The following is a 25,856-nucleotide window of genomic DNA, read 5'->3' as shown; positions in this document are numbered from 1 at the left end:
TCTTGGAGATGTCAGGAATCGAGCCCAGGGCTTTTACCAGTCTATGGTAGCTTATCAGGCTATATATAAGTCTAGAAGTCTCTGACCATTATACGTCTCCCCTCCCCTAGCCCCAAATAATATGTCAAATAAATAGCAACATTTTCTGTAGGCTACTCACCCCTCCTTCTTGAAGAAGACTTTCCACAAAGCCTTTCAGGAAATACTGTTATTCTGTTAGTGATTTTAAATGGGCTGGATTCCAGAATTGTGGAACTTGGCAGAAACCTCAGACTAATTCATGGTTTCTCTTTTTATGACTGCTGAGCTTCAGATGTGTTCCATCTGCAAAAAACTTGAGGGTTAGTGGAATTACCTCCAGAAGTATTGTTCATACAGAGCACTGAAGTTTTAACTGTGTACCCATTTCATTCTGAAGCCTTCCTTCCTCCCCAGTTCAGATCGCATTGGATGCAGCATTTATTGAAAATGGATACGCCACAGATTTATCGCTACAACATAGTTGCTTGTATCCCAGGGATCAACTATGAAAAATGGTATATTGATCGTAGGCAAATGCATGGTCCATTAAGCCAACTTCATGAAGAATTAGGTTCTGGCATTTATAGCAGTTTACAGTGGAGGCTGGTCCATTAGACCAAATGAGGTGCTGCTGTGCCAACTCCAGTCTGCCCTCGGGCAACCTCCACCTACCTGTCTTCTTACTTAACAGCCAGTCCAGGGGTAAGGTCTCTCCTCTAGTCTCATTGTTGCCCTTGTAGAATTCAGCAGGGAGGAGAATGGTGGGACAAAACTAGAATTACTCAGCTCCGCCTTTCATTGGCTCCACCTACTGTTGGCTGCCCTACAAGTCCTAATGAGCACCAGCTACCACTGAGTTTATATATAACACTACAGATATGTTATTCATCTTATAGCAAACTTGGTAAACATGGAAGCTAAATTAAAATGAGGCTTTGGCTGCTGAGTGACATTGCTAACTCATTTCGTATACACAGGCAACCCAGACAGCAATTATGCTAGATCCTCCTGTGAACAATTGTATTAGATAAGAGCTAGCCAAAGTGGTTTTCTCAGATGTTTTGAACTACAGCTGTCTTTAGCCCCAGCTGGAATGGCCAGTGGTCAGGAATGATGAGAGGGCATAGTCCACAATATCTGGAGGCCACCACATTAACTTGAGATACATGAGAATTTCCTACACTTCTTGTTGATCATCTTAACACATGTAAGTGCAAGAGTCAATATGCAAATATGCAAGCTTTTTGTGTTTCCTGGGTCCTGTGATCATGCCGTATTGTTAGAGGGGGTAGCTGTGTTGATTACTGTGTTATTATTTATTGGTGTGATCACTGGTATAGGCTGCTCTTATTTTGTGTTAAACCTTACATTTTATGTGATTTTTATACTGATGCATGCTATTTTTTTATTCCATGCCACATTGAGACTGTTTGTAAGGCAGTTAATAAGTTTTTTTTTAATAAAGAGTAACAACTAGCATCCCAGGGACCCAGGTGGCGCTGTGGTTAAACCACTGAGCCTAGGGCTTGCTGATCAGAAGCTCGGCAGTTCGAATCCCTGTGACAGGGTGAGCTCCCGTTGCTTGGTCCCAGCTCCTGCCAACCTAGCAGTTCGAAAGCACATCAAAATGCAAGTAGATAAATAGGAACCGCTACAGCGGGAAGGTAAACGGTGTTTCCATGTACTGCTCTGGTTCGCCAGAAGCGGCTTTGTCATGCTGGCCACATGACCTGGAAGCTATACGCCGGCTCCCTCGGCCAATAATGCGAGATGAGCGCGCAACCCCAGAGTCGGTCACGACTGGACCTAATGGTCAGGGGTCCCTTTACCTTTAACAACTAGCATGTCTATCCCAGTGAAGGCTTCACCACTGTCTCTGACCCACTGGTGGATCAATGGGAGCTGTATATTGGAGTCGTGTGTTGGCTTTTGTTGGCTGAATGCTGTCAGGGTGCTTTTTTAAAAAATACCCTCTGTTTGGCAGCTGTTCCATGCACCAGCCACAATGTGCAGAGCTGCTAATTTTATGGATAGGTCCTACTGTGTACTTTTCTACACTGATGCAAGCTGCCAACAGGAATATCTGATGGGACAGAAACGCCATGCAAGGGTATAAGTCACTTGCTGAGCTGTTCTCATATTGGGACCACCATCTTCACATAAGGGATTTTAAAGCTGAGAATGGATGGCTTCTTATCAACTAGGATGCCATAGCAGTAAATTTCCTGTGTTTCCCAGGGGCTTAGATTAGATTAGCTTTAAGGTTACTTCACATTATGTGATTGTATGAAGAACAAAACGTGGCAGCTCACACTGTGTCTAATAAGGAAATGGAACCCAATGAAGCGTTGCAACAAAAGGAAAGCAGGAGGAAAACACCAAACTGAGAGTAGAATTAAGAATGGATGCCTCCAGTGGTGCAGTGGGCCAGTGCGTTGGGCTGTTAACCAGAAGGTTGGTGGTTCAAGCCCACTCAAGGACAGCTGTGTGCATGATTCCTATATTGCAGGGGTTTGGACTAGATGACTCTTGGGGTACCTTCTAGTTCTACAATTCTGTGATTCTAGAAAGAGAAGGAATGAAGCTGAGAAAAGGAACAAAAGCAACACACTCGGGTTAAGGGTAAACATCAGAAAAGAGTTAATAGTTATAAAATAGCAGTAGAAAAAAATAGGAAAAATACGCTTTTATAAAGAGGATAGAACAGGTTCAAGCGCACAAGAAAGAGTTAGAAGAAAAGAAACAAAGATCATATTAAAAAATTGGAGTAAATTATAATTAAGAGAGAAACTGACCCTTTGGTACTGGTGTTGCCCCTGCAGAGACCATAAATTGGCTCTGGAATTACGGACCTCTGTGCCTACCCAAATCAAGTTGGCATCATCTATAATGAGCTTCTGGTGCCAAATTAAGACTTTGTTTTTTCATCAAGCCTTCTTATGAAAATGATTTATAGTTCTTTAGCCTCCTTTCAGATGATTCATTTTTGTGTTTACAATTTCTGTTTCTTTAATGTATTCTGCTTGCCCTTAAGTGTTTTGTTGTTTTGGAATAATTGATAGATATAATCTTAACTGAGTTTATGGTATAGAAATTTGTAACATATGTGATGATATGCTTTGATCTTCCTTGGTATCCTCTCTCCTGTTTTTTTCTGGCATGATGTCAACGTCCTTTCACGTGATTTATTTTGTTATTGCTGTATTTTATTCAAAAAATGAGAGATACTTAATATGGTACAGTTTGCCAAGATATAGATACAAGGGGCTCCATTTCCAAAGCTGATTGATCTATGGCACACTGGCTGGTTTTTGAATCCACTTTTTGACAATAGTTTGATTTTTCTGATGATTTGCATCCCAGCTAAGCAGCAAGTTGTTCTTTTATCCTGTTGTGTTGCACAAGCTTGGAGAAATTGATGTGGTTCTTATGATGAGCACATGTGCTCAGGAAGTTTCTCAGATGTTGGCTGTGTATCTGTTCTCTGGATTTGTGATTCATGCTTGCAAGTGCATGTGGTAAGGACCAATGTCAGAACAGGATTTTTCAGTGACGCATCATTCCCACCCCTAGCAGTACAGTTTCTCTGTTTCTGCCAGAGCAAGAAGCAAAGAAAATACCTGGGAAGCTATGCTTTGGTAAAACTTGCATATAACAAGCCAAGCATCTGTAAAGGAGGGGCCTGTATTTCTGGATTTTCTTGTTAGCTGCTTGGTCACTTGCCAGAGTGGAGCAATGGTAATTTATTGCAGTGTTTTTAGACACTAAACTGGTCTAAGTCAGGGCCACTTTCCATACATGAGGCCTGTGGCAGCAGTTGCACTCCCATATTATAGGCAGGATCTGTATCCGTACATAGGCTTACTTTGTGAGCGGGCCTAAAGCAATGTGTGTGTTTTTCTGCGTGACAGTTTTGCTCACAGGAGTGAAAACTCCTCTAAGTGGAAACTCATAACGTAGGAAGTGACCTTTGGTCATTTTGCACACTGAAACAGGAAGCTGATCTGGATTGTTTGGTTCCATCTTGAAACACTTGCAGCTTAATAAATGCATGCCAGTCATTCAGTTGGTTCTGAACAGTGGCTCCGTATTTTGCCAAAGTGGTTTCAAGAGGTAGACTGAACATCTGTTGTATGTTTAGCATGGAACAAGTGTTTCCAGCTTTCGCTTCCCTGCCTTGCTCTGGGTCAGTTAACTTGAGCGTCTGAAGCTAAGTGACATCTGAAACTAAACTAAAACACACACACACACACACACACACACTGTGGGGATTTGTTGGACATTCTTAAGTCTTATTCATATGACAAAGTTCCCTTCTTGAGTAGGATACTGGTACAGAATACATAGGCTCTGCATCTCATGTGAAATGCGCACACATATTTTTTGCTGGTTGCCCCTTTCAAATGCTTATGAGTGGCTCAAGCCCCCTCCCATGCTTTTTTAAAAAGTCAAGTGCCCAAAACACATTCATGTGCACTTCACATCTAATGCAGGGTGGGTGTGTTTTGCATTCTCTTCCAACTCCTAAAATCCTGTAAAGTGCGAAGGTTGTGCAGGTGTGTTGCCTTCAATCTGCCAGAGAAATATCCTGGCATGCATCCTCTGAATCCAGTTTCCTTCAGTCCCCCCCCTTCCCTTTAAGTAGTGAGGAGACCCTGCCCTTTCACTGTCAAAAAGATCATAAAGGGAGGGGAAGCTGGGATTTATTATGACAGGGAGGAAGGGGGTTGTCAGTCTTCTTCCTAGCTCCAGGACAGGATGCACCTGTGGTTCCATATGAAAGGAGCAGAAAGGCATTAGATACAGGAGGTCAGGCACAGATTAGGCATATGAGGACCAACAGACATGGGGACAATTGGCATGGTGGTCACTGGCAAGTTAAGTGGACATGGATCAAAGATCAATAAGTAGTATGGAGCCAGAGCAAGGCAGAAAGGTGAGTTCCAAGGCAGTAATAGAGGGGTGGAGAGGGTAGAAGCAGGCACAAGGTCACAATCTGTGGCAGTCAAGAAAAAGCAAAGCAGGAGAGTAGGCAGAATAGACATGCTTAAGACAAGTCACTCAAACTGGTGGTCTGACATGGCTGCACGCAGGCCCATAGCAAGGGAGGGGTGTAGCGGGCTGCCCCTAGCTCCAGTCTGGCGGGGGCAGCGCCCCTGGCCCGTCCCTCGCCTCCTCCGCAAGAAGAAGCAGAGCGCACTACAAAGCAGGTTGCCGGGCGGCGGCAAACCGCTCATAGCGCGCTCTGCTTCAGAGTGCGCCGGTCGAGCAGAGCAGCAGCACCAACTCGGATGGACTGTGCATGTGCATCCTGGCATGTGCGTCGTGACATCACGATGCATGTGTCATGATGCACGTGCGCATCATGCCGCCCTGGGCAGCCAAGCAGCACCGTTCGCCCCCAGTTGGCTTGCCTGGCTCTTTTCAGGCAGGATATGGAGCCTAGAGGACACCCTTTTCCTTGTTCTAAACATTCTGGCCTTTGAGGATCAAGAGTGCTTGTGATTCGGGAAGTACTGGTATTGACTGCTGGAGATCCTAGTTTCAGACCTCTCCCCTTTGGTGCCTTACGGGGGGAAAGGAATCAGTCCCCCCAATCACACACAGTCACTTCTTCATCCCCATCCCCCCCCAAAAAAAACCCACCAACATGAATTATTTTCAGGTCACTGAGTATTAATCTCTGACATAATAAATGCCTTAAATTCCAGGCCCAGGGCAGCAAAAGTAAGATTTTTACAAAATGTTTAGTTAAGATTATATGTTGTAAAAATCTCTTGTTACTCTGATTAGATAACACCCAATCCTGATTTATTGGACAAGCCTTTTATTTTTTCTCTTCCTGGCACCCTGATTTGTTGTGGAACATGAGCATGTATTTCCTTTTCCTGGCTTCATGTGGAAAGTGCCTGATATCATTGCCAGGTGTCAATATGGCTAAGGGAATGCCCTTGCATAGTGCTGAGAGGGTTGGATGCCAATGTGGCTGAATGAAGATGGTAACCTTTTAAAGGCAAACTTTCCTTCTGTTTAGTAAAGGAAAAATCACAGACTGTTTAGGCTGCTGCGAATCTTCCTTGTGAACAGCTCTCTTTACACGTGAGGTGCAGAAATACACTTTTAGTTGGATTGATGTTCTTTGTAGCAAAAGGGGGAAGTATTGCTGTGGTCACGTTTTCCAAGCACTTGTTGTGGAACTCATCCAAGATTATTTTGGCACCCTCTCCAAATGTTTCCTCTAGTCACTAGAGAATGCACCAGATGGGCCACTCAATACAGTTGCATGTGACGGCTGTTTTGGTACAAGTGACATGCAAAGCAGAAATTAGTTGTTATGCTGAGTGCAAAGCCTCATTAATTTCTTGTGGTGCACACATTTAATTATACAGTCAGAGAGCAAGATTTATCCCACTGGATTTAGAGATCACAGTCTTAGGTTTTGTACTACTGAGCCTTTCTGTAGCTCAGATACTGACTTGGTTTTTTTTATCTTTCTTTCTTCTCTTTTCTTTTTTAAAAATAAGCCTCCTAACTTAAAAAGGCACATGGCCCTTTTAAGATTGGGCTTTGTGACCCTCCTTTAAATCACAGAAGAAAGTGCCAGACTCTTAATTTAAGTTTAAGCATATATAAACACACATTTAATTTAAAAACATTTGAAATAAATTACCATGCTTAAAGCTGACAATGTACTGATGGTGTGAGCAGTTTGTATACCGTAAACACAGAGCTGTTCTTGGCATAAATCAGACTGATGAAACCACACAGTAGTAAGTGTCATTATTTCAATAGGAGCTAGAAACCAGATTCATCAGAGTTGCAGCCATAAGTGTGTTTAATTAATTTATTTAAGTATTTAAAGGGGTAATGTAGAACAAAGCCTTGTTCCTCATGTACACATTATAATTATAGTGAACTACTTCACAAAATCTTTGCAGCATCACACTGGCTAAAATTATAATTTGTAGTACTGGAAATGTTCTTTATAAATTATGAATATATCAGATATTGTTTTGTTATATCTGTCTTACCTACTGAAGTGATCACTATAATGGACTTCCTTAGTTGATATCAGTTTGTTCACGGTGCATCTGATTTGTATCCATAATGCTTCTTTTGTCATGTATAAAGTGCATGTCAGGATCAACCCTGCAATCTCCAATTAAAAGGGTCTGGTGATAAGGAAAGCCTGAGACCCTGGAGCGATGCTGCCAGTCAGAGTAGACAGTACTGGGCTATATAGTCCAGTGGTCTAACTCGGTTTTAGGTAGCTTCATATGATGTAGTCTTAGAGCTATTTATACCATTTCTGTAAAAGATACAGCCCATATTTGCAAGTTTCCAGAGGTTGTGTGCCCTCCATTTGGAAACCATGTATCAGTATCAAAACCTTTATTGGCATCACTTACAAACATTCTAAGTAAATAGGCCAGTACAGTCTCGTCGCCATATGTTTCTAATTCATACTGAATACCATTCATGTTATGCTTGGGATAATAGCTGATATGTTTTTGGTAAAGTTGCTTTCTTGTAAGTACTCATCTACAAAAATGATTTGCAAAACATTTGACACTTTTTTTTTGCCTTAATGTCTTTACAGCAGCTGTGAACTTCTTACGATCTCTGCTAGAGCCAGATCCTGCAAAGAGGCCAAACATCCAACAAGCCTTAGCAAATCGTTGGCTTAATGAGAATGGAAAAGTTCTGAATAATGTCACATATCCAAACAGGTAAACTGTGCAAGATAAGGCTTTTTTACCAACATGATAAAGTTCCACTGAAGTCATTAGGGTTGCTTGAATGAGGAAGGGCTGCTGGAGTGAGCCAGAGGAGGTGTGTGTGTGTGTGTGTGTGTGTGTGTGTGTGTTCAAATGTTATCTCTCACACTCTGATCCTGCAAAATTCAGCATAAGCCCTAATGATGGGTGAATTCCCCTTGGCTCACTTCTGAATTAGTTGGCATTTATGAGCTTGGAGAATTCTCGAGAAAAGCTTGTCTCTATTGTCCAAGAGATCTCTCCTGTTTTGAAATGTTGGTACATTTACTGTGATGATGCCAAGCACGTGAGTTTTATTTCTCCCTAAGAACTGTAGTTCCCAGAGCACCAGTCATGACCAAGAACGTTCTACCATTACCACCCTCCCAAAACAAAAACACTTTGGTACAAGAGTATCTTCCATCTGGATGAGGGACAGCAACATAAAACATTTGCAGGAAAAAGAAATCAAGAGAGTGGGCTATATATTGGTTAAGTGGGTAAACCATCTGTCACAGATGCTTTGGCTGAGATTCCTGCATTGCAGGGGGTTGGATTAGATGACCCTTGGGTCCCTTCCAATGCTCAGATTCTATTATTCTAAGTGAAAGGCTGAGCATGTGTTATTTTGCATCATTGTGGTCTGTCTGCAGCTGCTGGGAGATTTGGATTGAGGACTCTCTGGCTCCAGTAGTGTTTGGCAGGGCAGCACAGACAGGGGTATGTTGCTCACCTGCCTTCTCAACATGAGCATCACTGCTGGTTCCTGAAACAAGTGGTGCATGGGGAGCTCAGCGCACTGTAGGTGTGTTTGCAGCTGCATCAGACTGGCCCTGACATGCCAGGCTCCCTTCCTCTCCTTTTGCTCTCAGGAACCAGCAGTGATGGGAAGGCAGGTGAGCAACATTGCCCTGCCTGCACCACTCCACTGCCTGCTGCTGTCTGGCTTTCAGTTCTCACCCCTTATTTGCTTTACTATGCCTGCTCTCACTTTTGATTCTTCTCAGTCTCTGATATTTCCTCAGCTGCAGGGAGCAAGATTAGTATTCTGCAATGGTTTTAGGGTTGCTAGGACCAATTCCTGGATCAGCCCCAGATCTCTGGTGAGACCTTGTGCAAAGTCGCATTGCTTCCCCAGTGCCTTTGTCCCAGCCCTGTAGTGCGGAGGATTATATTTCCCAACCTAAAAGGGGGGTTTGTGAGGATAAAAACCTTTAATCATTGTGAGGAGCTAGTTACTATGGTAATGAGGGTTATGTAAGACATGGATGGATATTAATACAGCAGAGAAAGCTGGTACCTTTCTAAGCATCTACTGCAGATTTTTATGTGATGGATATAAGCCTTATTGTGGCCACCCAAGAAATTCATGGGTTGGCTGCTTCTAACCAACAAAAGTTTGCAAAGGGTGCAAACTGCAAGAGAGAAGTGACTGCTTTAGTAGGTGTGTCAGAGGATGAAATAAATCATTGTTGAAACATTGTTGTTCCACTGCCTGTTCTCTGGGGAACTTTAGATGTTATGAATTTTCTACACAGTATATCACTTGCAGATAGGAATGACTTAAAATACTTAATAGAGGACAGAGAACCAGAGATTACCTTAAAAGTGGCTAAATTCTGTGCTGCTGCTATAAAATTAAGGAGACAAGCTTTGAGTGGATCAAATGGCCAATGTCTTAATATGTTTTAAATTAGCGATTAAGGTTTAAACTTATATATTTTACCTGTTTTATATCTGAGTTATCTATTATCTATTATCAGAGAGCTTAATTTTATTATTTATTTCTGTTTGTATGTTCTCTGTTGTATATGTTACACTCTGGTCTGAAATAAATGGATTCATTCATTCTTGCAGACAGGAAGAAAAAGTGAATAGTGTATAGATCATCACACATGATGATCACACATAAATCTATTTCATTGCATAAACATGGATGCAGTCAGAATACGTACCATTCAAATGTGTTGGCCCAGCTTGGTTTTCAAGCATTTTCCAATGTGTTATATGTTTTCCATATAAGAAAATTATATTTTTTTCAAGCAGTCCTTGGCCAGGGTGTGTGTGTGTGTATGTATGTATGTATGTTTGTTTGTTTGTATGTTGAATTGCCGGCACTATAATCTAAGGGCCCTGTTGATCATTTTAACAGCACAATCCAGTCCATGTCTACTGAAAAATAAGCACCTCTGAATTCAGTAGGGCTTACTCCCAGGCAAGTGTATTTAGGATTGCAGCCTGAAGTTCCCTCCTGTCCATTGTCTTGTCTCCAACAGCAGCCATCCAAACGCTTCTAGGTATCCCCAAACAATTATGTTTGACCTTCAGCAACTGGTATCCAGAGGTCCTCTGCCTTTGTACAAGGGTGTTCCATTTAGCAATTACTGATATTTCATGAATTGGTCTAATTGCCTTTTATAGTTCCATGTAAACCACTGTGGTGCCAATGGGAAGTTTCCTCTCTTTGCAAATGTCCACTTTGGAGAAGCCATCTTCATCAGGGCTGGAGCAGGGGAAGGAAAGGATTAAACCCCACTCCCATCTGCTTTGATCCTTATAATTACCAGCTTCCACAGTGGGTGCTATTTGCATTTAAACAAAACAAACAAACATCCACATGTGTGTTAAAATGCAAAGGCACATTTAACATCACTTTGAATTTGGCCCAAAGTGATAACAAATCAAAGATAGGTTCCCAGGGAGGCTGTCATTCATGATGTGCTACTTCTAGGGCACTAAACATTATATATAGTATTTATGCTTCCTGTTTAGCACCTTTATTGGTCTTGCGGGTATTCTGAAGCAATGAGAAGGCACAGCAGAAAAATATGAGGGGAAGATGCAAGCTACAGAAACATTTCCCCTCAAAATACCGTAGTTACATATAAGATTTATTTATTTATTTATTATTTGTGTTGCAGGCTACATTTTATATATATATTTCCAACGCTATTTTATATGCACATTATTTTAACAAAGTGCATGCAGAATTTAAAAGTAACAAAAAGTATTCTGTCTCAACAACTTTGTTATCATCAGTTTGGTTAACACTGTACATATATACAATAGTTCTTATTACATGGTGGTTTATATAGCATGTCTGTTGCCACCTCTCCCTGGTGACGCTCTCCCTGGAAGAAATAACCCCCTCCCTTTACTCTTCATGTAGAATCCACATAGAAGACATCAGCCAGAGTGTGCTGCTGTACATGACCGAAAAGCTTGGCTATAAGAACAGTGATGTGATCAATACCGTCCTCTCCAACCGGGCTTGCCACACTCTGGCCATCTACATCTTGCTTAATAAGAAGTTGGAACGCTATTTGGCAGGCCTTAGAGTAAGTTTAAATGTGTTTTATTGTGTGTGTGTTGAGGGGCTATTGGGCTGTTGTTTTTATTTTTATTAGGTATTTTATGGTTTTATGTCTTGATTTTATTCTGTGAACCACCCTGAGACCCCCGGGTATAGAGCAGTATAAATAATAATAATAATAATAATAATAATAATAATAATAATAATAATAATAATATGGCTTAAATGACCATTCCCCAAGTCAAGTAATAGCTTGAACTCGGGTGCTGAGTTCTGAAGGCAGTGTAGTCAAAATGGGGCTCCTGAAAAACAAGAGGGAGCTTACCAGCTCATTCTGGGGTACCTCAAGATTTGCAAAAAGTAGATTTTAAAAAACTTAAGGGGATCCTTCCCGCAAAAAAAGAAAGGAAATAAAAGCCCAATGGCCACAAAATACTGAGTGTCTGTTGTGGGGTGCAGGGAGGACCAGACAACTTCAGGAGGGATGTATAAAATAGGGTATCCAGAATGAAGGCATGGCTGGCCAGTGCAACTTGCGCAGGAGCAATGATAACAGGTTGCAGTCCTCATTTCTAGTGAAACTGAAAGATAGGTACTTGACTGATGATAGTTCATCACATGGACATTTGCAAGGAAGTTAATTCAATCAGAAGAAAATGATCTGCATGATTAACTATTTAATGATGTATTAAAAGTTAGGAGGAATCGTGTTTATATTTTTCTTTAAGGAAACAACACACTTTGCATTAATTTTGCAACAGAAAAGAATTTAATTTTATAACCTCGGAGAAAGTGCTCACTCCAAGCAGGTTCTCGTAGCATTATAGTGTCTTTATTTTGATAGCAAAGGCGTAGCTCTATTCTAAAACTGTCCTTAAAATGCAGGAAGTAAGAGAAAGGAGTAAAATGATGTGCTCTGTGAGTTGGGAGCAAGTCAAAGCAACCTAGTGATTTTCAGTTTATTTGTTATTTTTTAAAGTGGCACTGGAAAGTAAAAGCCTGTACTGTAGAGCATTTCTTGACCTTCGTGTGCCCTTTTAGCTCACAGCACAAGCCACTTAAACAAAACAGTTCTCGCCTATGACCTCATGCAATAAATCTTGATTACTTGTTTTCCTTCAGGACATATATCTGTTCCATTCTTTGCATTCACTTCCTGCATAGAATTCCCATGGACACCAGGGGGAAGTTTCATGGTGGTGGGACAGAGATTTTATGATCCGCCACTGACTGTTGCTTTAACAATGCATATACAACAAAAGTATGATTTCCCCCCCTTATATAGGGACCGTTTTACTAAGTTAGGTAAATTGCAATAGCTTGCTCCAGTGTAAGAGGTGAGGAGGCAGAGCCAGTCTCTCGGCAGCAGCAGCAGTAGCATTGCCATTGGCCAGGGCAGAGCAGCAGCAAGGTCAGTCAGCTCAGGCTCACTGACAAAGCCAGTCCTGGCACTCTTGCCAGTTTGCCCACACTGCCTTGACTTCACTTGCTGCTCCTGCAACATCCAGGTAAGTGGCAATGATGCCCTTGCTGTCAATCAGGTAGCCATGTCCTCCAAGAGATTATAAGCTATAAAGGCCTAAAACAAGGCATCCCCCCCTCCACTCCCATTTTTCTATTCTCAACACTCCTGGGGGAAGTGGGAGTGGTTAAAAGGGAGAAGATTTTTAAAACAGTTGTAATTTGTAATTATGCAAATGTCAGGGTTTCACGGAGCCTTCTGATAACCTCCCACTTGTTTCTCGGTGGCCACGTCATTTTGCCACTCAGCCCTGAGTTTACTCTTAGAGGTAGCAATAACTGTCATTTGGGGGCTGTCCCCTATGTTGGAAACATAAACCTTAATTCATCATAAGAGTATTAGTTGATCAATCAGTTTAAAAAACTGATATAAGTTTGAATTTAAGCGCAAAAGGGGGGAATACCTTTTCAAAATTGTACCTGCCATTCACAGGTTTTGCCGTACCTGTACTAACAAATTTAACATTTTTAAAAATAAATAAATATGTAAGACAATTATTTGGAAGCAATTTTTTGGTCAGATTTTTTTATTGATATAGCCGTTTAACCTACTGAGGAGGGAATCCTAACCCCAAAAGTTTTTTTTGGGGGGGGGGAATCAGGATGGTGAGTCCTTGTGTTTCTTTTGGCCTGAGAGGAAGGCTACTAGCCAGGTAGAAAATTCCGAAACTAGATCCAAAGCCTTAAGGATCCACGAGTGGTCCCCATCCTCGAGCCCCTCATCTGCGCCAACATGGTGCTGGTACAACAACAGTAAACAACAACAACCCAACACTCCACCCTTCCAGCAGGGCTGCAGATGTATTGTTGAGTCCATTGTCCTGCACTACCTGGGCTCTTTGTTAGAATTGCTGTTCACACGTTGTCATCTTATAGGCAAGAGTTGCATATGGGTGGGTGGGTGGGTGGGGTGTGGTATTGATTTTATTTTTGCAAGATTCATTCCTTTTTACATTTACTCTTCAGAACATCTCAGTTTAAATAATGTTTTTTTCTTCTGCATTGCCATCACACCCAAAGTATCAGAACTAGTTTGTAAAACCAATTTGGTGTACCAGAAGCTGGTTATAGTGCTCAAAGTGAAATAGCTATCATCTTAATAACTCGCTGGGGTACCTGGTTGCTTTGTGAGCCTGTAAAAAAAAAACACGCTCGCCAGCCTTCTGTGCCCATAATAAATTTCTATCAGACAGTGAACACCAGCACAATAACTCAGTTACTGTCACCTCAATCTGAAGAATTAAAGAAATGGATTGTAGCTGTCACCTGCGACACACTTTGAGAGGACCCAGTCTTTATCCTCTTCCATACGAGGAAGGTTCCATCAATAATGAAGAGCACTTTCCTCTGTTATCTCTGTCTTCTTTGAAAAGTCCAAACTCCCAGCAGTGCTACCTCAGAGCTATATAAAAGATTATCAGGAATGAATTGTTCGCCTGTCCTTTTGAGCTACATGATAGCTGACTCTTTTTCTGTTAAAGTAGGTAGGGGTGCAATTAATGAGGAAGTTGTTTGTAAGCCCTCTGCCCTTTGGCCGTTTCTTGTTTAAACGAGAATTTGGGCGCCCTAGAGGCTTTCCAGTTTAAGCATCAAGGAAACTGGTTTTATTTTTTAAATAGTTTAATTCCCATGTTTAGTGCTTGTTTACCTGGTTTCCATTTTACCTGAAGGTGATTATTTTTGTGAGTCACAAGAATTGTTAAATGCATCCCTGGTTATGATTATATTTGGGAGGGAAGCATGTTAAGAAGATGTGTAGCTGGCTATTTATTTACAGCAATTTCTGAAGTAAAATAATTGTGAGATTGAGGCTACAGTCCTATACCTGTTTACCTACCATGGTTATTTGGACTTAACCTGTTACTAGACAATTATGAGATTGTAATTTTGTTAGACTATACTGTACTGTCAAATAATAACTGAGGAGGGCAGACTTCAGGTTTGTGGGGTCTACTTGATTTTTTTTCCACTAATGGCCTGAAGAGGAGGAACCAGGTGGAGAATAGTGACTCTGGGAAAGGGCATATTTTCAGAAGGCAAAGTAGTACTAACCACATGCTCAGCCCAGGTCAAGACTCCACTCTTGGCTTTTTATCAATCATTCTTTATTTCAGCAGCTTAATTTAGAATAGGGAGGAAGCCTTTTAGATGTTGATGCTCTTAAGACAAATGGGAGTCAGAACCAAAACTTGCCAAACTATGCAAATCACCTACCTATCCACCAGTAGATCCCAGTCTGGCTTCCCCAATATTTAGAGTGGAAGTAGTGATTTCAGTTCTGTTTGACAAGTATTTGAACTAATGGTGCTCTAATTCTCCCCACAAATATCTCACGGTTATTATTTATCCTTCCAGAAGACAGAAGCTCCCGATAATGTGTACATGAACCATTGGTGTCGGATAGAAAAATACAAGTCAAACAAGGACACCTACGAGGTAAACCAGGTTACAATTATTTGGGACCAGGCAATATTTGGCATTTCCCTTGACTGTTATTTCAAATTACAAGGTTTTGGTTCAACAAAGAGTACAAACAGAAAGCCATGCCCAGAGGTCTTGTGAAGTATGGCTGTGCAAGAGAAGCTTACCATATGACTCACTGCAAAAACATGCCAAGGCAACATGGGGTAATCCAGTTTGGCAAATGCTGAATACATCCTTGAGGAGGAAGAGTGGGATATAAATTCAATAAATAAATAAAGGGAAACAATACTATTCCCATTTTTAGAAACAAAATCAATACAAGTCGACAATAGATGCTGTTGGCATCTTCTTTTTAAAAAAGCAACAACTTTTAAGCTATTGCTAATGCTGCACCACAGCTTGTTATTTTCATTTAGAGCAGTTTCAGCAATTTCCAAAACAGATTCTGTATAAGGAATAATTCTATGACAGAGAACACACTGCCCAACATTTGCTGTAATGCCATGTTCCCTAATTGCCGCCTACTTACCTAAGTGGAACCATTGTATTTGATGCCATGTATTTATCACAAGAGGGACGTGGGTGGTGTTATGGTCTAAACCACAGAGCCTAGGGCTTGCCAATCAGAAGGTTGGTGGTTCGAATCCCCGCAATGGGGTGAGCTCCCGTTGCTCAGTCCCTGCTCCTGTCGAACTAGCAGTTCAAAAGCCCATCAAAGTGTAAATAGATAAATAGGTACCGCTCTGGCGGGAAGATAAACGGCATTTCCGTGCGCTGCTGTGGTTTCGCCACATGACCCGGAAAAATTGTCTGCGGACAAAGCCAGCTCCCTCAGCCTATAGATTGAGATGCGCACGCAACCCCAGAGTTGTCACCGACTGGACCTAATGGTCAGGGGTACCTTTACATTTACCTTTTTATTTATCACAAGAGCCATAATCCAGCTCAGAGAGAATGTGCTGATCATATGGGGCAAATGTACGGAGATGCAAAGCTGATGTAAGCATACACAGAGTTGGTGGTGCACACATCCCAGGGGATGGAGTCTATATCAGGCAACAGGTTATTTTGAATACTAAATATTTGGACAATATAGCAGGGCACCAGAAAAAATTTAATTCATGAATCTAATTATTAGCCGCCCTTTCATTTTTGCGTCGTTTGGGAATTGCTCCTTCATTGTTTCATAGAAGTAATACAATAAAAAGACCTTAAAAACAATGAGCCATCATAGCTCATTGAAAAACAAGATAGATATTCTGCCAGTGTTGTTTAGCAACCAGGTTAGGACATAGCTTCTCTCTGGCAACAGTCCAGAAATGCAGCCACTTTCTCTGTTCTTGAAGGAGAGCAGTTTAGTTAGCTCATCCTTCTTCTGCTTCTGTAACTCGACTGATGTAAACATTCATAGCTGTGATTTAACTTGCAGCACTTGCAAAAAAAAGGGAATACTTTTCAAAGATTGCTGTTAAAACCATGGTATTAATTCTGATGTGTTTTTATTAAATTAATTGGGCAAGTAAATATTCTTGCTTCACATTTTTTCAGAATCATTTGCTGGCGTGTATGTGTGTTTTTTTGTATGTAGACATATATGTACATCTACATATAGACACAACAGAGATACATACATACATACATACATACATACATACATACATACATACATACATATGTGTGCACATGCACATACACCCCAGCCCAAATGGATACAATCAAAAACTAATAGAAAGTGTGTGACTCCTAAGATATTTAATCATATAAAGATTTAATAATTATGCGGGGGGGGGGGTCAATCTCCATTGTGTCTCATGTTCTGGCTTATTGCAAAACTTTATCATCAGCACATGTGTGTAGCTAAAACCAGCAATTGTTGGTAGCATGTCTTAAGGGCCCCGCGATAATTTCATTTGATACAGGCATGGGAATGAGACACACATCTCAGTGTTGTTCAGCTACTACAGTCAGACAAAGCATCCTTTTCAGCCGAGCTTGCAGCTACAGACATCCACTTGCAAAGAGCTATTCTGAACGTAAGAGATACATGAAAGTGCATCAGAGTGTTACTATGGAGATGCGGCCAGACATCTCCTAGGGTCCTCCTGCACTTTGCAGAAAATTCATCTGCATCATTTTAATAATGGGAAAAACAAATGCCAAGGAAGGTTCTGTCCACTAGATACCGCAATCCAAAGTGCAAGTGGTTTTGGTGAGACATCTCTGTGTCACCATCAGAGTGATGGGAATCATAGTGACCAATATCCAATACTTGTAATGAGGATGTATTGGATAAAAATTATAAAGCATGCTTTACATTGAAAGTGCTACATAAAATATTATACCAACTGTTATTAATCCTAGGTAATTCGTTGTAATGCTGTCATAGCCTCCAGTCCGACAGCTTGCTGAACTTTAGTTAGCATCCCACCCTGTGCAATCAGAGCTAGACACAGCAGGTTCACATCCTATATAATAAAGTCCAAGTTGTCCCTGCGTCCAAGCTGTCCCGTGTGTCCCTGGGGTACTGCGCATGTACCCCAGAGACACAGGGATTGGACGGAGAGACAACCAGGGACACAGGGATTGGACGCGCGCGCTCTCCCCCCCCAACCCCTCTGCCAACCGCCGCTCCGCCAACCCCCGCTCCGAAGCCCAGTCTCATGCTGGAGGTGCGCGGTGAGGCGGCGGGGGAGAGAAGCGCTTCCCCCGGCAGCCTTGCCGCGCACCGCCAGCATGGGACGGAGGAAGCCGAAGCGGCAGCGGGCGCCGAGGGAAGGCGGCTTTGGCTTGGCGGCGGCGGGAAGAAGGGGAGGAATTCCTCCCCTTCTTCCCCCCACCGCCAAGCCAGTCCCCGAGCCGAAGTGCGGCGCGGCGGGGTTTTTCGTCGTTTGCCTCCCCCTGGGGGGAAGGCAAATGGCGAAAAGCCCCCCCCCACGCCTCAATGCGGCTCTGTCCCCCACGCGCTTTGGTTTGGGGAAGCAGGCAGGGAGACGGCAATTGCCATCTCCCTGCCTGCTTCCCCGAGCCGTAGCGCATCGGGGGACAGAGCCGAATTGAGGCGGGCGCTGTTTGCCGGGGTTGACAAGCCCCGGCAAGCAGCGGCCGCCGATCTTCGTGTGACAGGCGGTGGGGAATGCAGGCAGGCAAGAGAGCAAGTGCCTGCCTGCCTTCCCCGCCACCAGTCCCCCGGTGCTTTGTGCAGCGCTGCTGGGTGCTGACCCGGCAGGCTGCTTCCTTGATCTGGCGGCCTGCCAGGTCGGCGCTGATCAGCGCTGCGCGGAGCCATGCCATGCCATGCTTCTCCCGCCCCCCGTCCCATGCCGGCGCTGCACGAGAGCAGCGTTCTAGCGCCCGTTTTTAAACGGGCTGAATTCCACTAGTAAGGTGATAACATGCCAGTTGCTGCCAAGTGCTAGATTTCAAGGCTGTTGATTAATGCTCCTTATTTTCATCTCAGAGCATACGAAATCTGGGGATCCTCTTCTATAAATCTGGGTGTCGGGGTAGAGCAGATTGCAACCTTGGTGTTCTGGAATCCTTCGATTTTCAATAGCAGTCGGGGGGGGGGGGTCAAATAGTTTTCACTTCTTGGCTAATCAGCTACAATTATTAGCTTGATGCACCAATAATTTGTGTTAATCCCTGTCGGTGGTGGGTGGTACAGCCCAAGACCTGAGGTGCTGTAAGTCCCACCAACCTCCCAGGATGTTTTCCTTCTGCTCCACCCAACCAAAGCTGCTCCTACTTTCCCATCCTAGTTCTAGTACTGGTATGATATGAAAGCTCCTTGTACAGACACATGAATTGCATTTTGGGAGATAGAAGATACTGTATAAGAAAGTCACATGGGGCAAATTACTGGAACTGCACTACTGGCAGGAAGAAGAGGGATCCAAAGGGGACACAAGGTTGATAGGCCCAAAAACAGGGCTGGGGCGCCTTTTCCAGCCTGATGAACTTGCTTCCATTAACTTAATGCTGCCTTTTCAAACTTGGAATGCTGTTAAGAAGCAGTGTTTTTATTTCACCTGTTTTTGAAACTTTCTAAAGCAGATTCCAACAAACCAAACCATTTTTGTTTATGTGCTTTTAAATTTGAAGGACAAAAAGGTCAAGGAACAAGAAACGAAGGAAGAGCCTCTTCACCCACTTCTTAAGAAATCTGAGAAAAATTCCCCCACCTTCAAAGAACCTCCTACCTGCCTTCTGACACAGATACAGACTACAAAGGCTCTGCTGAATGATCACAAAGCTACCCAGGGTTGTGCACCAGAGAAAGGTAAGTGAAGCCATCTTTCAAGCTCTTGATGTGATCTAGATTTGCTTTGTAAGTTGCAGATCAGAGAAAATTAGGGCATATCACAGACTTTCACTGCCACCCTGTACATATCTGCTCAGAAGCTGGCCCTGCTGTGTTCAGGAATTACTCCCAGGTCAGTGCATATAGGCTTGCAGCATTTTTGTGTGACTCAATTAATCTTTACTCGGGTGTATGTCCCACTGTGTTCAGTGGGATTACTCCCCAGTAAGGATGCATAGGATAACAGCCATCAACTTGTTTAACACAAATTATCTCTCCCTAGGGAATCCTAATTGTGGCAGGGAGGTGGGGGTATAGAATATTTGAACTCTGGGAGTTGTAATCTGATGAGGGTGATATTTCCTCAGGAGTCTTACCAGGCTAGAATTCATTGGGGAAGCCATGTAAACTGTTCCACAAGAGGCATGGGATGGCATTTAAGTTTTGTTTTGCCCCACACTCATATTCTTTTTCTGCCATTTGATTTTATAATTCATTTTAGTGCTGTAGGCCATTCACAAACATAACAAAGAATAGCTGTTAAGAGCATGGTTTTAGCAGAGGTCCATTCCATATTTTACATTTTTTGCACATACACTTAATATTGTTTACATGTAAATATGAAACTGTACATTATAAACTCAGAAAGCATGTATTCGTGGATTCAAGGAACTAGGTGTATTGCTCAGATATACATATCAATGAGTCACATGTAGCCACATTGTGCATGGGCAGTTTTAAATAAGCATTCACTGCTGCATAAGTTGTGAAATAGCAGTTGACTTACAGCACTCGGCATCAAGATGCATCCCAAAAAGACAAATGTGTTTGGGGATAATTGCATGTTCTGAAAAGTTCTGTTTCCTGACTTCCAGTATGTTTGAATTATCACTGGCTTTTCAGATAAGATTCCTTCCTCTGTTCAAACTTCTTAGTGCACAGTTATCTTTCTTTCTGTCCCGGACGATGGTTTAGGTTTGATTAGCTTGGGAAGGGACATGACCACAGATTCCCTTAGGGGAGAGAGAGAGAGAGAGAGAGAGAGAGAGAGAGAGAGAGAGAGAGAGAGAGAGAGAGAGAGAGAGAGAGAGAGATGGAGAAGGGGGTAGACAGCCTTGACAGAACAGAGAAATGAGAATAATAGGAAGGTTAGCTTTCTGATGGGGCAGGCAGGCAAAGTGTAAGCACAAAGCGGAGAAGAAATAAGCAGAATAACACACCTTAAAGGAAAGCACATTTTGGATTAAACTTGTATTTACTGTATTGTTCTGAGGGTATGTTTATGTTTAGGATTTGAATTTTAAACAGGCGGTTTCTCACTGGCCTTGTCTGGGCGGGGGGGGGGCAGGAACATCCATGAAAGGTTTTTCTTGACTCTTTTAAAATATTGTTTTGTAGATTCTCCTAGTGGCTTGAGCCCCTTCCATGAATCAGCTACAGCCAAGACAGGTTGTGTCACCTCCTATTCTCTGGAATACCTTGAAATCCAGCAACCTGTTCCAAGGACCCCAAGGCTCACCAAGCGGCAAGATTCACCTCAGCAAGAGCCCTCAAGCCCTGGCAACCAGAATTTGGATTCTCCTTTAATTCTGAACATTGTGCATTCTTTTGAAACCGGCGACAGAGAGGACCAAATAGATCAAATTTCTCCCACGCATCAGTATCGAATGCTAAGCTCGCCAGTCAATTTTGGCCGGAGAAGTTCCAGTGAAAGGACATTGTCACCGCTCTTCCAGCCAGGAGGAACTTCTCCCAGTCCTACTAAAAGTCCAGTTCATCCTACTCAACTGTCCTTCACATATGACGAAAAGAGCAGTTCTTTTAGAGAGGAAGCTGTGTCTCCAACTCAGCTAAGTAATGTCTCTAATCCTCTGGGGAGCCCTAACTGTGTGAAAAGCAGAGGTCGATTCCCAATGATGGGTATTGGACAGATGATGCGGAAAAGGAATCAGTCAGTAGGGTCACCAACAGAGAAGACGCTGGAAGCAAGAATGCCACAGCTGCAGCAAATGAGCCCAACACAAATTTCATTCAATATAATGGACCCTATAAATGGCCAGTGCTGAGGTGACTTTTCTGAAAATCTAATTTGTGTAGTGCTGTTTTCTGGGACTTTCCCATAGAAGTAGTGAAATGTTTTTTTCTGTGTATTTTGTTATCACATCCAATAAGGAAATCACAAGGCCACATATTTCAGTGGCCTAGGACTAGTGCGAATGGTGGGAAAGGACAAATATTTCAAGTGATGTAAAAACTCTCACTTTTGAAGATCTGTGTAATCTTCCCAAGCAGATACTTTTTGGCTGTGTTCTAATATTGCACATACGTTTATGTCAACAACAGATCACTGGACCTAACAACTTGATTGGACAGTGAAAGAAGAATTTGTTGAATTGCCCTCTGGTTTGTAAAGCTGTGGTTGATGTACTTGTCAGGCAATAGTTCTCTATTTCACAGGCATACACACTATTCGTATTACTCAAAAACAGGAAAACTTAAGTTTTTTCATATTTCTGAAGCAAATGTGCTCTCTTAAGTCATGTACAGATGAAGAAGAAACAGACCTGAAGGGACTTGGCATAAAAGCACAAAAACCAGAGCAAGATGCTGATAACTGAAGCAGTTTTTACTGTCTAATAATTCCAAAACACCTAAAATCATTCTATATTTTTCCTAAAGGAAATGTTCATTTGTTAAGAGATGCTATTATAAAGAGACATGATCATCTCAGAACTAGTTTGACTGTAAGGAAATCTTTGTTCACATTTTCATCCTCCTCATGAGACAATAGTCCATATTTCTAAATGCTGTGCTTTAAAAAAGAAACACCCGGTCATCTGTATAGCTATTCTGTAAAACTGCCTTTAGAAAAATTGTATACTTTCAGTTTTAGCAAAACAGCATTGGACATACTTGAAAGTGTTGCTGAGAAACTCTGCACTGCATTCAGAAGAGTTATCAAAGGACACGTCTGCTAGCTCCAGTGCCATTTGCAAATGGCAGGAATGGTAATGCAGTTGTCATCAAAAATTTAGTAGTGCTACAAACTGTGATTAACTTTCGTAAAAGGCAAACATGTTCTGTACTCTGCATCTCTTTTTATTTCACAGTAAAGAAAATGTCTGAATAAGAAAATAGGGGGTTTTGTGCAAATAATTTGTTATTAATTTACAGGGTTTTAACCAAAGACTATTCTATGGTTTACCTGTTCCCTGCTAGCACATGTTATATATACAGGATTGCTGATAGTTGTTAACATTAGACTAGCACGGTGGCAGATAGTCACTAATGGTTTATATGCTTCCCCTCTTCTTTAGCATACACAGTATCTAGATGTTAATGCCTTTATAGAAGACGAATCAGAATAAATGCTTTGGGGGGGGGGGAATTATTGAGAGATTGTTTTTAAAGGTATGTTTCTGAGTCGTTTGATGCCTTCTTTAAGAAACCCCGAGATTAGATAATCAGGTTTTTCCCGCTGAGATTCTGTTGATACACATGAAATCTCAGCTCAGCACCAAATATTTCTTAAAAGGTTAGGATTGAAGAACAGCAGCAGACAGGATGTCAGGAGCACGAGCAGTTCTTTGGCTGCAGCCGTCTTGAAATTGGATCCACATGCTTGTACAGGAGTACATCCAAAGTAGAAGCACCCATTGGTTGTAACGCCATCTTAGGAATAGGTATATGCATGAGAACAGTTGTTTCTGCTTCAAAGGTAGTGGCACCTTAATCCAATAACAGTGCCACTGACTACCTTGCAGTCCAGATCACTGAATTTTCACAAGTGCCATGTTATAATCCAACTCTACAAACTGACCGATTCACATGTAATGCTAAGCAAAACTATGGTTTAGCACAAACGGGAGAAGACCGTGCCTGCTTTTAAGCTCATGCATAGCCTGAAGTTGTGCAATTTTTAATACATTGCTCTTTGTGAAAACTAGTCCAAGGAGAAGTATGGGAGCAGGCCAGGCTGAAACAATGTGCAGTGTGCTTGTGTCAAATGAACATCCGCATTGGCATAGGCCTGAATGGCTGAAAATGTTTCAGATTCCTCACCATGAAAGAACAGTATCCTACTGTGTGCGAGAAAATTTTTTTAAGCACATACCATGTGCAGGCATGTTCATGTGCAGCTGGTCTAGAAAAAGACAGGGAGAAATGCCCATATTCTTAGCCAGCACCACCCAGTTTCAGCTGCCTGAGATTGTTCTAGCCCTTTTGAACTTGACTTTACACAATTAAGGGTTTTTCAGACTCCAGAGATGAATTTTGAAAGGTCATGCATTCCAGAAACTGCTACATTATGAACCTCTACTATCCCTTCTACTGGGTGGTTTCATTTACATTTTTATCCATATAGCCCCCTTAGACAAAGCAAGCTGCATTGTAAGTTTAATCAAGTTTACAACACCGCTTACTGGTTAAATAAAGTAAACAAAAATTACCTTGTTAAAATGGGATTGTGGCATGTTTTGTGTGTGCTTCAACTATGCTTTCTGAAAAACCTCAGTATTTCAAGTAGTGTCTTCAAAATAACCCCAAATATTCTGATAAGGACCCATACACCACTGATGTTTGTGAAGTTATAAAATATGATTGGTGGCATTTCCCCATAGAACACAATATTAAGGCACTAATAATCAGCATACCGTTCTGTGCATGCTTCAGACTTCTGTACCTGAATGTCCTGCAAATACTAACTTGAACTATCAACTCAGGTTTATTTGGAACCCAATGAAATGTTGGGGGAAGCAAGAGAGAGCTGTATTTTTTGTGAACAAATGGTAAATACATGTAATAGCAGAATGAAATAATATTGTTGCTGAATCTGTTTTTATTCTGAAATATGAGTATTACGGTAGTAACTATAACTGTGTATGCAACGTATCCTACAAGCTGCTTCCTAAGGACTGATTCACACTTGCTAACAGCCCACATGCAAATGCACTTTGAGTGGGGACACGGTTGGGATTCATAGTTCATCTGCACTCTGTTTGGCTGGTGCCATTTGTGTGAACCATACTGTTCTGTACAAATTCACAATCCATTTTGTGATTACTGCAATTTGCACGGTGCATTTCCCAAGATGCAGTATCACAGCCCACCGTCTTCAGTACACAACCAAGCCTTGAAGCAAAATTACTAGAATAATAGTTGGCAGTTCCACATAAAGAACTGCTCCTTCACCCAAACTCTTTCCCAATGTGCTGTCACCACGGGTGTCTCCAGTCTTTCCTTCTGCTCCATTCGAAGGGCACTGTAGGCCCAGTTTGCGGTGGCACTCTGCAGTGTGTGTGGCCACGTGGCACTGAAATCACATCAAGGCAAATCCTTGTGGCAAGTCATCCGTGTAAAGAAGTGTCTCTGTGGTTCAGTTTAGCTTATGCTGTTCCCAGTTTGAGGGAGGGAGGGGATTTGAGATTGCTAAAATGATTGTCCCATTTGGCAAGCCAATTCACACAAGCAGCTTGTATAGCCGCCCTTCCACTGTTGGAATTCAAATAGCCAGGCAGATACATTAATTAGACCCTAAGGCAAGTAGGAGGTGAAGTAAAATCTACTTGTGATAATTAATTCCCTAGCACAGGGAGGAACATTCTAAATGCTAGATCAGTAGAAAAATCGCTGGTGGCCAGTCCTGAAGCTCAGGTCTTGTGCTGCAGACCTTTTGTCACAGTTCTTGACTTAGCACCTTTCAGTTTTGCTTTATGGTTCAGAAAGAAACACCCATTTTTTCAATTATTTTTTTAAAAAAATATCTGTCCCTATTCAGTACAATGGAAGAGCAGTTCTGCACAAAAGGGCTGTTTTAAACACACACAGACACACACAGCATGTCCCATAATCAACAAGCAGTGGAAATGAGCATGCTTCTTGCAGCTGTTACAAACAGAATGGTTGGTTATGGTTAGCAACAAGCATGTGGAGGGGAGGGTGATTGACAGCATCCTGCAGAACATCACACTTAAAAAAGAAAAAAAGAAACCTACCCACACAAGCTGCTTCACTGCATCTACATTCAGATAACGTTGCATTTTATGTTGTAGGTCCCCCCTGCCAATTACTGCATTATCCATGTATTAGGAAAAAACTGAATTAAATGGAGGGAGCGTAGGCTGCCACTAAGATGAGGACATTGTGTGGGCGACACAGAAAGCATGCACACGTAGGATGCATAAAATCTACCTTAAATTGTCATCTGCACATACCTGTTACCTCCTTCCTTTCCTCTTCCTTTCAAAGCTAGGTTCTGAGCTGGGGATAAGAGGTCAAAAAACTCCAAAACAGTTGTCTGCCTTCTGTCACTGACATACCCTGAGCACGGCAGCTCAGAGTGTGGCATAGAGACATAAGGAAGCAACTTTTAAAGATAAAGATGAGCAGCAATCTTTTTGATCTCAATGAGACAGCTCATTCAGTAAGTGGTTTTTGAGGCATGCAGGCCTAGAGAATGGGGGATTGCTTGCATCTCTAAACTTCTCTATCTGAAAGTGAGTGCTTGCTTTTCTCCTGT

At 42.2% G+C, this 25,856-nt stretch overlaps 1 protein-coding gene across 1 annotated transcript in view; it reads left to right on the top strand.

The window, feature by feature from the left end:
* HUNK (hormonally up-regulated Neu-associated kinase) overlaps positions 1-24,156 on the top strand; it is a 66,686-nt gene extending 42,530 nt beyond the window's left edge. The window contains exons 6-10 of the mRNA XM_035116775.3: positions 7,622-7,751; positions 10,948-11,116; positions 14,968-15,048; positions 19,138-19,315; positions 20,735-24,156. Of these exons, the coding sequence (XP_034972666.1) occupies positions 7,622-7,751; positions 10,948-11,116; positions 14,968-15,048; positions 19,138-19,315; positions 20,735-21,402 (1,226 nt within the window). The 3' untranslated portion in view covers positions 21,403-24,156. The remainder of the gene's footprint in view (positions 1-7,621; positions 7,752-10,947; positions 11,117-14,967; positions 15,049-19,137; positions 19,316-20,734) is intronic.
* The last annotated feature ends 1,700 nt before the right edge of the window (positions 24,157-25,856 follow it).

Source organism: Zootoca vivipara, chromosome 4 (assembly GCF_965207765.1).
Source record: "Zootoca vivipara chromosome 4, rZooViv2.hap1.1, whole genome shotgun sequence".
Lineage (NCBI taxonomy): Eukaryota > Metazoa > Chordata > Lepidosauria > Squamata > Lacertidae > Zootoca > Zootoca vivipara.
Note: the sequence above shows the minus strand (reverse complement) of the source record. Positions and strands in the feature narration are given on the sequence as shown.